Below are 18,756 nucleotides of genomic sequence, written 5' to 3' on the forward strand. Positions count from 1 at the left end.
AGACTTTACATAAAGTGCCTATATTTTAATTCTAAACTATCGCGTGTGTTGAAACTTCGCCCGGAAATACTGAAGTCTCGTGGATGATCAGGTTTATTTTAGGTTTTGTCATCATTAATTAGAAATGATTCAGTCGGAATACGTCCTAAAATCCTCAAACACTTCTAGACAGTTTATCTGCTCTTATGTGTGCGTTCAAATTTTATAGATAGATCCTTTATGATCCTACTCTTTGACCCTACTCTGACGTCTGCCTTACTCTCAAATTATTCCAATTCCTATCCTCATTTCTGTCCCCCCCCCCCCCCCACATTTTATCCTATAAGAAACATGGCTGAAAGAAAAGAGGAATATTAAGTTGTTGTGTTGTGAGACCAGAGTGTTCACACAGGAACGTATTTGCAGCACACACAGTAACATGATATCCTGAGCTCTGTGCTGGAACACAAAGAAGACACCACATCACCTGCCTTACTGTCAACATGACATTATTGTGTTCTGATGCGTGGGGGTCAAGAACGCGGAGGGTACATTTGACTATTTGTATGCGTACGCTGTGGGATAGATAACTGGAGGGACAGAGTATTCCCACAAGCTGTTTGTGCATAGAGAGCATGTGTTTAGAAGTGTGTATCCTGAAATGATTGAGATGAAATTTAGAATCTGTTAAAGGAAAATAAAAATACTTCTGGGATTGCTGTCTAGCAGGAAAAACCTGCTGCTAAACAATCAAGTTAATACCTCAAATAGAAACACTGTTGTTTGAAGTCTTTTACTTGCTGCTCTCTGATAGCCTTGCATCTACAATTCACTTGTATATAATTACACTTCTTCTCTATAAACCTGGAAAACACCACAGCACCGTCTCTGATAAACATGTCCTGCCATGATGTGACTGTAAAGAAATCAAACCACTGAATGCTTTTTCCTGCTAATCTGGAAATGAAGGTATTTAATGTGTTTCTTGCTATTGAAGGAAGACAAATTATTTTAAAAAGGAAAAGTTTGAAGACACTTTTTTTTTTCTTAATATGCTAAAAATATATATTTTAATTCATATTTCTTGTGAAGAATACACTTGTGCTGTGCAGTAATTTAGTTGTTTATTTGTTTACAGTCACTGTGTCACCCAGTGAGGGATCAGCTGCTTTGATTGTCTGCCATGAAAGTAGTCATTAAAAGTAATGAACACATTCACATGTTCTGTCACAGAACAGGTCACGGCTGTTGCACCGTACTGTGCACCACGGTTACGTCATGCTACATGGTTCAATATGAGAGTCATGTTTGCAGGTTATGTAATATTCATGCACTGATTGTTGCATGCAGTAGTTGCCTGTTGAAGCCAATAAATATTGGTTTGATGTGGACTGACTTGCAACAGACTGCATTAACTGCATTTCTGTAGTGCCTTTATCTTTATAGTGCTTTATTGTCTCTATAAATACAAAGTGAGAGAGACTCACACACGGAGACATGTTTGGCCTGAATGACTGATAAAGGCAGACGGACCGGAAAACAAATAGGGTAACAAATGACTGTAGGCAGGTGGGTTACATACACCGTGGGGCCAATGAATCATAAAGGCTATTGATGTCAGTGGTGGCAACGGTTGCAGCAGCAGCAGCAGCAGCAGCAGCCATAGCCATGCTTACTCTCATCATTCACTCCTTCATCTCATTTAATGCTGGTGACAAGGGGAATAACTGGCTCCTGACCCCTGAGAGGCTGATGTGTGCGGCAGCCTGCAGGCCACAATTCACACTGCAGTACATTCCCCGTACCTGTACTAGAAAGCCATGATGAGCAGTAATTAGCTCGTGGACCCCAGAGAGCCTGTGCACTGAGCTAGCTGGTCCTTGCCAATGGGGCAGGCGTCCAGTGTTTATGCTAATGTAGTGATTACTCAGCTGTAGTGCAGCACGAAGCACGGATTTTGTGTCATACAGCGGCAACATCTCACTCCATCACAGATAGAGAATAACAGCTAATGGGACTCGAAAGAGAGAGTGAAGTAGTGAAAAATGCTTCCGTGATGTGAGTTCAAGTCCATCAATTATATAATAACATCATGACATATGTTTTCAGTATTTGCTATAAGAACAGTCAGCTCAGTTCACCTGAAAAGTTTTTTTGTGGGGGTTCGATATGAGGCTGTACAATTATGAGTACACATTCAAAAACGCACCTTAATTATTTATCTTCCATCCTGAATTGCAGCACAAGCAGTAGCCGTCAGCCATTGGCTCCTCTCACTGAAGTCAGAGAAGCTGGAGTCAAACTTCAGCAAACTTTTACTCTTGGCTCTGTGCCACTGAATTCATCAGTTTAAAACAGTGTTTACACAGTGCTGGTCTGCAACCAACACAAAGTAAAGCAGAGGACTCAGTAATAGAGCTGCAACTAACAATCATCTTTATTATCAACTACTCCAATTACCTTTTTTTAATAATCAATTAATTAGTCCATAAAACACCAGGACACCGTTAAATGTACCAGAGCAAAGGTGACATTTTACAAACTATTCAGGATCCTGTCATATAAGACCAAAAGTCAATCCTCACCTTTTACAACCTGGAACATCAGGTATTTGGAATTGATTTAAATGATTTATCGAAATAATTGGTGATTAATTTTTTCAGTTGATTATTGATTGATTAATTGACAAATTGTTGCAGCTGTACACAGTGATGACAAATTACACCAGCCTAAAGTTTCAGATCGTTCTGAGGTCACAAGTTGTGGTATAACTGAGGTTTTTTAAGATGGTGACGGCCAGACTACTTTTTTTTTTATCTGCTCTTCTTGTTCCTATAATTGTGATGCTGAAATGGTAGAAAACATATCATTCATAGTCATATCATACTCGACTTCCCATGTTTAAAATACAACCTGTCGAGTTATACTGAAAGGCAGCAGCTGTTTCTGCCTCAGGGGGGAACGGTGCCGCAGCAGCACTGCCATTTTTTTTAACTGGACATTACTGTGATGTGTTAAAGGAAAAAAAAAAACGTCACAAATGTTTGCAGCAACACCACCCCCATTATATACTGTTTTTTTTTCCACAGTGCTCGAACACACAGAGCTGTTATTACACGGTGCAGTTGTAACAAATTGGACCTGAAGCCAGATATCCCACATGGGAACACAAACAGCTACAGTAATGGTCAGCCAAAGGTGACGTCCTCAGAGCCAAGACAGCACAGTTACACATGCGTCTTTGCTGTCTGTAGCACTGTTTTAAAATGGTGGTAGTACGCACTGTAGATTTATCCCTCTTTTGATGATTGATGGATCTATAGTACAGCTCCATTAGGCTTGGATCCACTCACAGGGCCCTGCTCAGGTGTGTAGAGTCTCCGCTCTCACACTCAGGAGCAGGTAACATCATGCTGACTCAGTCACCTTGCAGCTGTGTTTGGAGGATGTTGGCAAAATCCAATTTGATAGTAGTTTCTCCAAATACCCAAATATCAATATATATCAATACAATATTTTGGGGGTGACATCTACATATAGAGTAAGCTGCCATTTTTAAAAGTTAGGTATATACTAGTATATTCATACTAGTTCAGGCGCTCACTAAAAGAAGTTAAAGTCATTGAAGTTGCTGTAATAACATTACAAATACTTTTGATACTTGCAGCGGTGTAGCTTAAACAGAAGCAGGAATACTTTATTTAAAGTAACAGCACTAACAGCAGGATCAGATACGTCACAGTGATGCAGCCTTTACCATCAGGAAAATACATCATTTAAGCTCAATCACAATATTACCAAAACCCCAGCTGGTATTTTGTATTATAATATTGATAATGTGATGATCTTCTACACAGATTTAAGATTTTTAAAAGGAGTGCTGGCAGCGTGAGCTATAGTTTCTTTTATATTGTTTATTTTAATTTTTGTCTTTGTATGTTCATGTCCATGTTGGATTGAATCAGACTTTTCTTCCTTTCATATTTTTTTTGGTTTTGTGTGTGTTTAGATAAGTTTCATGGGCATGTTGTTTTATAAGAGAAAGGATCAAATTAAATCAATTTAAAAATGATAACAGAACAGAATAAAAATATCTCTACCATAAAAGAGACGAGACGCAGCCAAATTAATCATCTTATCGAGTTCAGTGTCACAGCCCTGTAGATAAAAGAGATTAACGATACAGGATAATGAAAAGATTTATGGTAGAATATAAAAGTCTGTAGAAAGGACAGTATGAAAGGAGCCATCTTTGTACATCTTTAAAGCATGGTGGCCTTGGATTGAGATCTGCCCCTGCTGCATGCTGTGGATGACGTGTGATCATCACCGCTGATGTCTCCGCCAGCAGGTCTGAAATAGCGTCTCCTCAGCAGCGCCCACCCCTCACTGCAGGGTGGGCAGCTCCCTGCGTGTGATGCTGGAGGTTGATGAGCGCATTGGTGCTGTAATAACACTCCCTCTGCTGAGGGGAACCTCGCTCTCCAGCAGTGTCTCTGTGCATCCGCTGTTACTTCTGTTTATGTTTGCACATTTTCCTCAGCTAGTCGGTCATAATCCTGCTGCCTTTCTGGTTCTCTCTCTCTCTCTCTCTCTCTCTCTCTCTCTCTCTCTCTCTCTCTCTCTCTCTCTCTCTCTCTCTCTCTCTCTCTCTCTCTCTCTCTCTCTCTCTCTCTCTCTCTCTCTCTCTCTCTCGCTCTGCGTTGAATAAGTGGGTGGGCGGTTTTACTGCCCCTCTAACCCAGCAGCCACTGACTTGTAGCCAATAAGGATGTGAGGGGTGAGGGAGTGAGTGAGTTAGGAAGAAGATGACTCAACTGATAGTGATGGTATGAGACTGATCTCCAGCCTGAGGCACTGTGGTGAAGGGGGGGGGGGGGTCAAGACACCCACTGAGTCCCAGCGGTACACATACACATACACACTGTACAGATACAGTATAATCAAGTCATTTTAAGGACTGGCCAGAAAAACATCCTCACAAATCAAACTCTCCAAAAGGAATAGAACTGAGGTACTGACCTCAACCCAGCTGAGCACCCGTGGGAATTTTGAAATGACTAGTAAACAGCACCAGCATCTCCATATCCACCAACACCAAATGAGGGAATATTGTTTGGAAGAGTAAGTGTTCATCCTCCCAACGACACTTTATGGTTAGTCACCACCCGTCTGTTTCTGTTATAAATCAAGGTCCTCGTTTCACTCCGCTTTATCAAGTGTTATTTAAAGAAGCGAGAGCTACAGCTGTAGTATATCTAATCACAGCCAACTTGTGTTGTTTATAGGATCCTCTTCAGCTTCCATTGATGTGATTTCTGATTTCCCAGGAGTCTATAATACAGCACATACAGCCAAATACAGCAAACAGATAAGACAAGAAAAAAAATAGTTTGAAAGGTTTGATATTTTTTGAATACATTTACTTGAGTGAGTCACTCTCATGTCTATATGCTAAATTCAAAGCTAACGATAGCTAGCTTAGGCGAAACAGCTAGCGCAGCTCTGCCTACCAGCACCTCTACCTAATTAACATGTCATATATCTTTAACCAAACCTTCTCATCAATATCTCTTCAGCTGAAATGTCTGGCTCACGCTTCATATTTATCCGTCTTCTTATTCAGCATATTCCCCAAAAACTTCCAGCCATTCCCTACACGTCTCGGTCAGTGCACCACCCTGGACGAGATGAAGAGAAGATGATTACAGCATTAGAAATTTGCATTAGATCATTTTACAATAAAACTTGCTGTTTGATTTTCTTTTGCTGTGATGGGGTGCAACAGACTTTCAACCCGTAGAGGTCAGTGTAGCAATGCACTTCCCTCATCCTAGGTTTAGTGGAGTTTTTCTGAGTAAACCCTCTGCATCATTCAAATTCATATTTACTCAATATTAAATTAAAAAGGAAAAAAAAAAACTCTGCCCTTTTGTGTTTCTAATTTTATTTCTACAAATAAACAAAGTGGACTGCACTTTTCTTTACACTACAGGCCACATTCACACAGCACTTTAATAGCACACACAGATAAACTGATAACACATCGGGAGCAATTTCAGGTTCATTATTTTGCCCAAGGACACTTTGACACTTTGGCTCGTTGAGCTGGGGATCGAACCACCGACCTTCCGATTAGTAGAAGACCCGCTCTGCCGCCGGAGCCACAGCCACAAATAAAACCACCTTCCTTCTGAACCTTCCCTCCCAGCCGGTTCTTCATCTTTAATCTCTTACCCTTTGATCCTGTGTGGAGAGGAATACAAGTAGTCATGTGACACAGCAGCACACACACACACACACACACACACACACACACACACACACACACACACACACACACACACACACACAACACACACACACACACACACACACACACACACACACACACACACACACACACACACACACACACACACACACACCTGGGTGTCTGTAATCTCCCACTCATTCATTTGCTTCATCTCTTTGGTTTTAAGAAACAGGCTCTTATTATGTCCTGAATCTATTTGCACTTTTTTGCATTTAAATGTAGGGAATATCAAAATTGCACTTTACGGATGTTTATTATTATTATGCCTCTTGGATGTCAAGTTTAATCTGTGTCACTTTAAGAAAGTTGTCACCCGGCATCGGTTTCACCAGTACTGGTAATTTCTCTCCTGGTAGAATATAATTTCCATCTTCTGTGTATTGTTGCACTCCAGGGCTCAGCTGATTCCTACACAAGCCGACCATCTGACTCGGATGTGTCCCTGGAGGAGGAGAAGGAGGGCGGCCGGCAGGAGAAGGAGCAGCAGGCCACTGTTCAGCTCGAGAGGGCAAAGGTCAGTTTCACTGGGAGCTATCTGCAGGACAATAAAGCTACGTACTGTACTGTATATCACACATACTTGAACGCACGTGATCTCGCCTCACAAGCAAAGACACATTATTCAGTTTCACTGGCCGCACTGTGCTACTGGTCTGACTAAAGGTTGTCAAAGTGTAAACATTTACCCTGATCCCATCACATCCTCACACCCATTCTCTTCTAAACTTAAACAGAGTGATGGGAAAAAAATCGATTGAGTTCAGCAGCTGGTGGAAAAAAATCATCACTTTACATACAGTACTGCAAAACCCTTGACCTCAGCAACATCACATGAGAGGGAGTGATGTACTGAAGCACAAATAGTAAGCAACACATAAACATTTTCCCTGACGATGTCATATGAGCGTACCTGGGGGTGTACGCTGAAGTATCCAGGCTTCTTTCCTTCCCGTCATCCTCCTCTAACGACCACACATAATTTGATTCAAATGTTATTTCTGGAAATATATTCGTCTTTGCAAAGTTTGTTCTTATCTAAGATGTAAAACAGCCGCTAATTAACAGTTAATAGAACGCCTGTAAAAAGCGGAGTGATACATGCAGGTAAAAGTCCCATCATCATCTTGATGATTTAGTTCAATGTATTAAAGCCACATAGTTCATAGTACAAAAGATAAAAACAAGAAGAAGAATAAGGAAAATAAAGGCCTGATAGAGTGTGTTTGAAGGAGCCATCGTTGTAGATTATCTGGGCTTCTTGGCCTTGGAGTGAGATCCTCTGCGGGCGCTGCTGTGTGTGATCACCGCTGCTGATGTCTGGCGGCCACCTTCGTCAGGAGGTCTGACATAGCGTCTCTGTAGCACCACCCACCCCTCACTCCGGGCTCGCTCGCATGTGTGATGCTGAAGCGTTGACGAGCGCATTGGTGCTGCAGTAACTCTCTGCTGAGGGGAAAACTCACTGTCTAGCTGTGTCTCCGTGTCTCTGTGTCTCTGTGTACACACTGCTGCTTCTGCTCATGTTATAAACTTTTTCATAATTGAATTTCCACAAAACAATATATTATATCAGTATCATAATATAAAGTTTGATATTATGTGATAGAGGATTTAATCCACATCACCTATCCCTTTTTAAATACTCACTGTACGTTGCTGCCTTGTTGCTCTGATGACTTTTTCCTCCCGTCTGTCTTACAGACTAAAGCGGTGGCTTTTGCTGTGAGGACCAATGTCAGCTACTGTGGAGCGTTGGATGAGGATGTTCCTGTGGCTGGCACGGCCGTCTCCTTTGATGCCAAGGACTTCCTCCACATCAAAGAGGTACAATTCAGTCACTATCCAGTAACGTTAAACCTGTGGCACTGTGTGGAGGATTTAATTTAGTGCACTCCATTCGGTTTAGAAATCACACGGGCAGATCTGTGTTTGTTCTGTTCGTGGTTCTGTATTCTACTGTGTATCTAATAGACTTTTTCTATGGGATTGGACCGTGCGAGCAGACTGTTGTTTCACTACCAAAGAAAATGCTATGTTCTGATTGGCTGGCAGCTGTCCATTAATATAATATACTTTAGTTCCAGCCAACAGCTTAAATGTCGTTCTAAATCAACCGTCAAGATGTATTAAACTGCAGGTAACCATGGCAACAAACCATATGCAGTTAAGGCACTAGTTATACGAACCTGACAGTGAGAGAAACTGCAGCCAAACTCATAAAAACACAGTCCCACACCCGACGTCCATTTAATAACAGTTCTGGACCTTTCAAATCAGATGGACTTCATCAGAAGGGGGAGTTTGCCCATTTGTGTTTGCAGTTGTCGATGTATAAATCTCTATTATCTTGAAGCACTTCAGGGTCTTGTGCGCTCTGCTTTGAGGTCATGCAGCAGTGTTATTTGACTCTTTTTGTTTTGTGCAGTAAACAGAAAAAAATCTAATCAACATTTGGTGTGATCGCTTTTTACATTTAAAACAGCATCAGTTCTCGTGGGTGCACTTGTTTTTCACAGTATTTTGGCAGGCAGGTTGTTGTGAGCGTCTTGGAGAACTTGCCACAGTTTAGTCTGTATCAGTGTCTCCTGTCTCTTCATGTGATCCCAGACTGACTCCATGATGTTGAGACCAGGGCTTTTGTGAGGGCCAGACCATCTGCTGCAGGACTCCTTGTTCTTCCTGAATGATACATATGTCTTTATGACTCTGGCCGTATGGTTTGGGTCCATGATGGCGCTGCGTGATGCTAAACATCTTTTGTTTCTATAGTGAATTTTAGCCTTGACTGGAATCCAACTGTCTTTTCTTGGAAGTGAAGATTTTAGCAGCACACTGTCATGACTGCCAAACTTTTTTTGGGAACCGAGCCCTCACTCACCGCTGTTTAGGAAAGAGCTTTAAATTTCTCTTTGATATTGTCATTAGATTATGGTGTCTCAGCTCGCTGGGACCGGGCTCTCCCCTTTGATTCTGCTTGTGATTGAGACTAATAGGGCAGTTTCTTTTTTGGGGTCAGGATTTTTAGATTTTGCAGCAGCAAGTGGAAATGAAGGAATGAATGAGCATTTCCCATGAGAATTTTGAAAAGTAATCTTGGATCTCTCCATCATCAGTTATTACTGTCCATCCAGCAGACTAATTTCACATGCTGATGATTTTTCTCTGATTTTATTTTTTCGTTTTTACAGAAGTACAACAACGACTGGTGGATCGGCCGCCTGGTGAAGGAAGGCTGCGACATCGGCTTCATCCCGAGCCCTCTGAAGCTGGAAAATATCCGACTCCAGCAGGAGCAGAAGAGAGGACGCTTCCATGGGTGAGCAGGGGGAGGAGGAAGGGAGATGTGAGAGTGCAGGCGGTGTGGAGTAGACACATGGATCAAAAGGGATAAAGAGAGTTGGACTGGAGGGTTGTGGGGGGGCTGAGCTGAGGGGAGAGAGAGCCACTAGAGCCTGGCAGTTGAGCCAGCAGATAGGGAGGAAGTCAGGTGGATGAAAGCCAAGTTGAGTTGTGTGGTCCAGCCTCTCAGAGGTGTTCCTGGATCGTGGCCACCGTAGAATTTTCCATCAGATGGGGTGATGTGTTTTATCCACCAAGGTGATTAGAGATGCTGACTGCTGACTTTCCTCACTTTCAATGGAGAAAGAAAAAAAACGAAAACTACTTACCTCGAATCATTTTGTTCTTCTTTTTGTTTTTCTGTTACAAAAAGCTTCGTCTTAATAATAGATAGAGGGATGTTTTTTAGTTGATGACTTCCCTACAGCGCAGTGAACATGACCCCGAGTCAGTCGATGTGTCTGGTTATTCAAACCTAATGTTTTTATTTCAGTTATTTCTTATGTATTTGTTCATTTTAATCTCTTTTAGTTCAAAGCTACCTCAGCACTCTTCAAAGTAACTTAAAAACATGGTCACACTTGTACCAGTTAGTTACGTCCAAGAAGAATAAACACTGCAGGTTCACTCTGTGGTCACATGTTCTCCGGAGGTTGGTGGTGTTCGACTGAAGACGTCTGGCTGGATTTTACCTAAACACTCTTCTGTTTCTGTTCTCTGTTTTCCCTCTAGCAGTAAATCCAGTGGGAATTCCTCCTCCAGTCTGGGAGAAATGGTGTCGGGCACATTCAAACCAAACCCCAACTCTGCAGGTTCGTCCCAAAGACACAAGTCTGTTTAGGTCTGAGAGGAAACGCTGTCGTCAGATTCACAGAGGGAGTTGTTTGTCTCGTTAGATGCTCTGTATGTGTGAGGGGTATTTATTTCCCTCCTGTGATGTTGTGACGCTTTATAGTCTAATATAATTTCACATATAGTCCCAGTCCAGTATGCACTCACTTGATCCTTCCTTTCTTTTTCAGGAAAGCAGAAACAGAAAGTGGTGAGTACAATGAATTACTTACATTACTATTAATGTTTTGTTCCTGCTGTATATCCTCCTAATAATCCTAGTAGTTAAAGCCATATAAAGCAGGTAAATTATCAGAGAGATAAAATTTAATTATTAACACTTGAAACTTAACCTTTACCTCTGGAAGGATCACTTTCTTTATAAAGGTAAATTATGACTTTTTGAAAAAGACTTATACATTATATGGATACTGCAGACTGTCATATGATACATGCAACGGATGTGGTCATCTGCACTTACCTGATTTATCAGAATTATTTGAATGAGCTTTTGTTATTTGAAAGCTCCATTTTTTCAATCGTAACTCTGACATTGAAAACAGTGAACAAAAAATTAAAATGTGACACAAATTTAATTTTATTGTTTGGAAACTCTGCTGTGAAAAGCAGACACTTCTGTGTTTTGTAGTTGTTTTTTTGTTTTTTATAAAAATATAAACTCTTAATAAACCTAATAAACTCTGATTATTAGGTTGACATATCAAATAAAACTTTATATTCCCTCTTAGTGCAAATTAAATTTTTTCTAGCTTTTTCTAGGTGTCACATCACATCCTTTAACTGGGCTAAATGGGTTGGTGGGTGCTTCTACAGGTTATTACAAAGATGTACATTTATTTATATAAAATTGTCATGGAGCATAAATTCATTTAAAGCATCACTCAAGTAACACCGAGATATATTTGAAGAACACTTGGTGACTTGGACTCTTTAGGAGACACTTGCTAATAAAATCAAAGCTTGACTGTAGTTGTGTTCTACCCCCACCCCCCAACCCCACCCCAACCCCCCCAACCCCACCCCCCAGGCTGAGTTCATCCCTCCGTATGACGTGGTTCCCTCCATGAGGCCGGTTGTCCTGGTGGGACCGTCCCTGAAAGGTTATGAGGTAGGACATGCTACTGTTCCTCAAGGCATTTACTCAGCCTCTGCTTCACAGCCAAAACAGCAAATCTTGCTGCCTTTCCATTGATAGGACAGAAGACTGACCTTACAGTTTAATGGTATAAACTTTGAAATGTAAACATGTCATTTAGCTGAAATAACCAGGATAGTCCGTGCATGACATAATTTCACTTCTCCAGCCCGTGCATTGCTGGGCGCCTCCACCCAGGGACGACAGATAAAAGATGAGCTATTAAGCTGCATCTGGTGCAGCAAATGTAATGTTCATTGTCCCTGCTAAATAAACAATAAACAATAATTATAATACATATCTTCTCTTGGTGACAGTGCAGCTGTTATGAGCTTGTGTCGCTACCTCCCACAGATAAAACATTAAAACTGAAAGTTGTAATTGATTATCAGTACCTATTGGAACCACAGGACAAACAATAAAGGAGGCCAAGGAGGTGGTGGTGGGAGGTGGGAGCCCAGAGTCAGTTGTCATGGAATCACAGTCCATGCCTCCCATTCGGGTGTTGCCGTGGTAACAACCTTCTGGGTAAACTGCGTCAGTCTGGGAAAAAAAAGTGGAGCATGGTTTGAAATTAGAAGCAGAGAATAATGGGTGCTGCGCCGAAGGTTTTAGAACGAGATGAGTTACTAAATGGCGTTTCGTTTATTGTTCGCCTCACCGCCGGAAGGCAGTTTAATCCTACAAATAATAAAGCTCATGAGCGACGGTGTGAGCAGCGCCACGAGTAAGGGTGTAGTTACCTTTATTAATTTACGGGGGGAGTGAAGAGGAGTTGTGTGCATTGTGTGTGAAGGGCGGTACAGGTCTCATATTGTGTAAAGTAAGATTTCCATGTTTGTTTGTTTTTTTTATTATAAAGCAGGTCTAGGTTCTATATTAATACTGTGAAAGTATCAACGCGCTCAGTCCACAGAGAAATGCACACAGCCTGTATATCACTATTTTCTTATGGATATCAATGCTTCAAATAAAACACCAGAAAAGTGTCAAATATTGGACCTTTAAAATGTTACTGAAGTTAAAGTTCAGAAGGTTTATCAGCAAAATGTACTTAAAGTAAATGTTATGCAGCACAATGATTTTCGACAGTTTTATATCACTGCTGTATAGATGACATTACAGGTGTGTATGCAAGCAGCATTTTAATGTTGCAGCTGTAAAGTAGCGACTTTATACACTGTTGGGTAGTTTAATCCATAACAGCAAATTATATTTTATAAGAGTAAAATAAGATTAAAAAGTACATTTCTCTCTAAGTTAGAAGTATGAAGTAGCATGAAATGGCGTGTTACTTGAGCCACTGCTGCTGTATGGTTGTAAAATGAATCACCTTTTGATCCACAAAGTCATTGCACATTTTAATAGCAGTATTTTTCATGGGACAACCACTCTGTGTTTCAGCTCAAAGGACATCTGTCAACCCTCTGTCGCTGTCAGGCTCATTTCAACTAATCAGAGTGACAGCTGGCGGAGCTAAACGCAGCGCTTTGCCTGTTTTGATTCATGTATCCGTGGACTCATCGCCTTGAGTCGAACACCTCGAACAAACCAGACTGACTGTCTTTAAGGATGACTTTCTGAACGCAAGCGACTTTCTGTTTCAATTCCAGGCCTCAGAGTGGCAACTCATATCCATCAGCCAGTGCCGAACTGTAGGCTGCGCTGTGTTAATTGCCCCAATTCATCACCTGTGCATTGGCCTTTGCGACACTTTTCATTGTAGCCCCTAATCACGTAATTGAATGTGGCCCACGTTCGTTCAGCGGAGAGCCAGAAGGGAAGAAACTGCCCGCCGTGGACAAACCGCTCGGTCAAGTGTGTAATTCACAGAGCATTCAGCAGCAGCCTGACTGGATTGCATTAGAATGAATAATAAGAGTTCACTTCTACCTTTTTTTGCTGCTCTGTAACATATTCAGTAGATGTTGATGGATGGAAGGACGCTGATGTTGGCCTCTTTGCCTAATCAGTCTTTAATTTCTCTTCTCCTTCCTCCTCCCTCTTCATCTCGTCTCCTCCACCTTCTCCCCCCTCGCTCGCGGACGCAGGTGACGGATATGATGCAGAAGGCGCTGTTCGACTTCCTGAAGCACAGGTTTGATGGGAGGTAAGCGGCGCCTGACGCTGTGCATCATCCCGCTGCCGGTTCGCTCTGCGTGACATGTACGTTTTGTTGTTGTTGCAGGATATCCATCACAAGGGTAACAGCTGACATATCGTTGGCCAAGAGGTCAGTACTAAACAACCCCAGTAAGAGGGCCATCATTGAGAGATCCAACACCCGCTCCAGCCTTGGTAAAGCTACAGGAACTGTCTCACTCAATGATGTGCACGTCTCGTAGGCGTTTCACCCGTGAATGTTTTGTAATTGCTCTCATTTTCCTTCGTGTTCATTCTTGCTCTGCTGTATGTTGTTGTCCTCTTGTAGCGGAGGTGCAGAGTGAAATAGAAAGGATCTTTGAGCTGGCCCGGTCTCTACAGCTCGTGGTGCTGGATGCAGACACCATTAACCATCCAGCTCAGCTCATCAAGACCTCATTAGCACCCATTATCGTCCATGTTAAAGTGTCCTCACCTAAGGTAAGATTGAAAGCTTAGATGCTAGATAATTCCCGGCTGCTGCTCTCCGAGCAGGATGCTGTATATAGTCTTAAGAGCTGCTATCTTTTGAGGATTAACATTATTTAAAATTAATAGAAAGTAACTTACTGCACTCAGGCAGGCAATTACAAACAAATTAATATGCCAAACAGAATCTCAGAAACAGTTTTAGCTTTATTCCCCTGCTATTTACATTTCAAAGTGAAATATGAGAGAAGCCTTCCAGACGGAGAGAGGGAAGTCTGAGGCAGAAAGCATGACTGTTACACTCGGAGTTTGAACCTATAGGAGCAGTGACAGGCGTGTTATTACTTGTGCCGGTTTGATTTTCTGGAAACTTAATCTCCTCTCCCAAACATGCATAGAGAGCAGCTGTAATGTTTAGAGAGCAGCTGTAATTCACAGTGCAGTGGAGATGGTGATAAAGAGGCTCGTCTAGCCAAGAGTGAGGCTTGTTTACTGCGTACTAGGTCTTTGGTGTTCATTCCATAATTGGAGATATTTCTACTGCATCTGTCCTTCTCATAGGTCCTCCAGCGGCTGATCAAATCAAGAGGGAAGTCTCAAAGCAAACACTTGAATGTGCAGCTTGTTGCAGCTGAGAAACTAGCACAATGTCCTTCTGTGAGTAAATGTCAAACACCCCGTTAAATCTAGACGAGCAACAACCACTTAGTTAGGTTTTATTCTGTGGTGAAACTTTTCACGTACACCAGCAGCTACACTTTCTTCTCTCCCTTTCCAACCTCAGGAGATGTTTGATATTATTCTGGATGAGAACCAGCTGGAAGATGCGTGTGAACATCTGGCAGAGTACCTGGAGGCATACTGGCGTGCCACACACACTTCACTTAGCACGCCACTCAACCCCCTGCTTGGCCGCAATCTGGGCTCCACCGCTCTCTCCCCATATCCTGCTGCCATTCAGGTGAACATGTCAAACAGAAAAAGAAAAAAAAAAAGGAAAAGTTGCGCTGTATTCTGAATTTTAAGTTTGATAATGTATCATTATGTTTGTATGTTGCTTATCTGTGAAATTCAATCACATTTTGTAACGGAGGACAGAGGAAAAGACACGGTACAGTTATATACGAGGTTGTGAGGGTAGTGCTTTGCTTTTGATAAATGTGTTATTGCAGGTTTTCTAGCCACAGCTTAAAGCAATACTCAGATATTTGGAGCATCAGACACTCCTATAGTCTCAAACGGTAGCTGTAAAATGTTTGCTTTCCATCCGAAGGCTCAGGATGTTCTGTGCACTTAAATAAAAGACTAGTAATTCAGTAATGCAAAAGTTCTGTATCATTCTGCCACTCTCCTCGAGGCTCTGAAGCTCCGTCCAAAGCAGAGGATTAGGGAAATATTGGCAAAACCATAAGTGTTTGGTGCATGCTGAGCATATGGATTGGCAGTGACCAAGCGGGCGAAGCTGCAGCTCCGTCTCTGACACTCCTGGAATCCATTGTAATTAACTAAATTCAAGCCGACAGAAGCTGCAGATCTTTGATCTTCGTTTGTTTCCTCATTTACAGCAATGAGGAAACTGTTAACACTTTATAACTATTTTACAACCATGTTTTGAGCCGTCATGAGCGACTTTGAGGTGTGTTTAAAAGTAAATTTAGACTTTGAAGTCCTTCACGTAGAACATCTTTTATCATTAAATATGACTCTTATATTAATAGGAGTAGAGATGGATAGATATTCAATGTAATATTTGAACCTTTGCAATATTTTACAAACCTTTTGTTAATTTGGAACATGAATTAGTTGTTGTGTCAAATGTTTAACAAAACAAAACACCACACAGAATCAGTATTTCCTCTCTTACACAGGCCCAAAGAAACCGGAATAGCAACCACACAACAACAGATCATTCACCTGTTGAACGTCGCAGCCTGATGCCTGCCGACGAGAACTACCATAATGAACGGGCGCGTAAGAATCGCAACCGTCTGTCCTCGGGATCACAGCACAGCCGGGACCACTCGCCTCTGGTGGAGGAGGACTACCAGGACCCTTACCAGGACTCTTACAAGCCTCATCGTAATCGAGGATCGCCGGGAGGCTACAGCCAGGAATCCAGGCACCGGCTTTGAGCTGCGGCCTGCTGCAAAACAAAGTCTAGGCCTGTCTTTCTCTAAGCGACCACCATGGACCTAAGAGTTGAGACAGCTTTGCTGTAACATGATGAAACTACTACACTCATTTGGACTGTAACAACCTCGTATTGATGTGTAGTACCTCATATTCCCTTTGGCCTTGGCTCCTGCCAAATGGGCATTTGAACCTAAAAAAATTAAGAATCCTGCTCTTGCTTTGATGTGAACAAGGGAAGGAACTGGATATGACAGTAGCACAAGACCAGAACAGTTAAAGGTTTAAAGGGAAGGTTAAAGCTGGAGCTGATCTGAATATGTCCCCAGATGTGGCTTGAGAGTGAAGTACACTAGCAGGTGATGTTGTGCGACGTAGGCTCTCTGGACCCTTCCCGCCGCCTCAGCTGTTACTGTAGCATGCAGATAGGACCGTGACTACAGGTCACTACATGCCTCGATCCAGTGCCGGACACCAAGAGCATCCAGTGGCGATGATCAGCACAGAACATGTTTGCACGCACCCAGGAGCTGGTAGAAGCAGAATATAATGCATCTTTAATGCTTCTCAAGTTTGTTTGCCACTGTCCTCGATGTGAGTGTAATAAATCTTGTGGAAGCCTGTTCCCAAATCCAGAGTTTTACACATTTGCTTTTAAGTGACATGGATGGTGTTGTGGTTTTTCTCTTCAGGGTCCATACAGTAGCTCCCTGTGCGCACTCTTTGTTTCTTTCTTAATGCCATTTTTGTCATTAATCATATCAAGTCGGAAACACAAACATCATGCAGATACCAACACATTTCAAAGCTCCAAACCTCAGGAATGAGAGGTCATTGAGACCTGGAAGTGTGCTGACAGATGTAGCGTTTATGTTCTCACCCATCTGATGGGGGATTTGATTCTGAGTGTCGTGTTAAATTGTTAAAAGATGTTATGATTTAGTTGTTATAGAAAAAAAAATTATTAATATAATGAGCACAGGAGTCACTAGAATGGTCACGCCAGCATGTTTTTCATATGTCATGCATTTATCAGCCACTGTTGTCTGCCCTGTGTTTGGCAGGACGTCATTTAAAACTGATAGAATTGGATTTTATTGAGGGCTTCCATATGTAAATACAGACAAATAATTGAACGAAAGCTCATTTCAGTTCGTGAAATTACATTCCATTCATTTTGTCTTTCACGGCCTTGCATATGCCTTCCGCCATCTGATAAAAATAAATAAATAAAAAACTTTCCTCCATCTTGTTTTTAAAGGTTTTATAAAATAAAGTAAAATTTACATTAAATAGTAATTTAACAGACCCTTCTTCCATATTTACATCTATTCAATTTGATTTTCACCAAAGACTAATGAGTCATAAACTTTCTGAAAGCACTTGGGCAGGACTGATCTGTTTTGTTACATTGTCTGTTACATGCGACGTTCATGGAAATGTAGAGCAGTTCCCTGCAGTTTTTTTTAAATCAGATGAATTCACTTGTAAGCTGACGGCTAATGCAGGATTAATATATCATCACCTTTTAATGACATATTCTTGTATCTTGTAATTTATTATTTGTTGAAAATCTCAAGTTCAGTTTTTTTTTTGTCCATAGGCCAGAGATCTCATTGTGCTTCTGGAAAAAGGAACATCGACAAGGAGACTTCTGGTCTAATCTGCCATTTACAGTAGCTTTTATTGTTGTTGTTTCGAAACTCTGGAGCATAAGCAACAATTTAAAAGATCTTGAAAACTGCCTGTGAGAGAATGATGCATTGATTAGAAGTTTGTGTGCACTGTCATTTTACAATTGTAATGAAATAAACTGCCCTTATGCTGTTGTATGGATAGAGCTTGTTTTTGTTCAAAAGCATACACACACCTGTTCTTTGTCTTTATTACCTCATATGTCTTGATATTTTTAATACAATGCAAGCACTCAAAACAAATATGAGGTCTTGATACATACAATAGTTTCAATTAATACCAGAAAATAATGAAAGATCCTCGGATGATGTCTTCAAATTGCTTATTTTTTCTGAACAGTCCAAAACTCAAGGGTGAAGAAATTATTCTCATTTGAGAAGCTGGAACCAGTGAATTTTTGGTATTTTTGCTGGGGGGAAAAAAAATACTTAAATGATTAGTTGATTATCAAAACAGTTGCAGATTAAGTTTTTGTTGGTCTGTTAATCAATCACCCTACTTATGGAATAATTATTATCATTATGAGTATATTATGCATTTTAGCAGAAAAAATTACTTAACTTACTAATTGATTATCAAATATATGCAGTATGATTATTCTATGTGATCATTTTTATTCCTATTCTACTGTAATATATCTTCCAAAATACATTGGAGTATTAGTATACATACTATACTAGCAGTTTATAAGGTACACCTAGCAGTCTAATACAACGGTCTTGCAATAAATTTACCCACA

The 18,756-nt window shown here is 41.3% G+C and overlaps 1 protein-coding gene across 3 annotated transcripts in view; it reads left to right on the forward strand.

The window, feature by feature from the left end:
• cacnb4a (calcium channel, voltage-dependent, beta 4a subunit) overlaps positions 1 to 18,158 on the forward strand; it is a 34,436-nt gene extending 16,278 nt beyond the window's left edge. For 2 of the 3 annotated variants that reach the window (XM_056389758.1, XM_056389760.1), the window contains 12 exons: positions 6,690 to 6,809; positions 7,997 to 8,119; positions 9,484 to 9,611; positions 10,367 to 10,446; positions 10,657 to 10,676; positions 11,514 to 11,594; positions 13,673 to 13,731; positions 13,810 to 13,919; positions 14,053 to 14,204; positions 14,754 to 14,849; positions 14,977 to 15,153; positions 16,061 to 18,158. In XM_056389758.1, the coding sequence (XP_056245733.1) occupies positions 6,690 to 6,809; positions 7,997 to 8,119; positions 9,484 to 9,611; positions 10,367 to 10,446; positions 10,657 to 10,676; positions 11,514 to 11,594; positions 13,673 to 13,731; positions 13,810 to 13,919; positions 14,053 to 14,204; positions 14,754 to 14,849; positions 14,977 to 15,153; positions 16,061 to 16,324 (1,410 nt within the window). In that variant the 3' untranslated portion in view covers positions 16,325 to 18,158. The remainder of the gene's footprint in view (positions 1 to 6,689; positions 6,810 to 7,996; positions 8,120 to 9,483; positions 9,612 to 10,366; positions 10,447 to 10,656; positions 10,677 to 11,513; positions 11,595 to 13,672; positions 13,732 to 13,809; positions 13,920 to 14,052; positions 14,205 to 14,753; positions 14,850 to 14,976; positions 15,154 to 16,060) is intronic. The other variant, XM_056389759.1, reaches the window with a different exon arrangement.
• Positions 18,159 to 18,756: the final 598 nt, after the last annotated feature.

The sequence above is a fragment of the Seriola aureovittata genome, chromosome 11 (assembly GCF_021018895.1).
Source record: "Seriola aureovittata isolate HTS-2021-v1 ecotype China chromosome 11, ASM2101889v1, whole genome shotgun sequence".
Lineage (NCBI taxonomy): Eukaryota > Metazoa > Chordata > Actinopteri > Carangiformes > Carangidae > Seriola > Seriola aureovittata.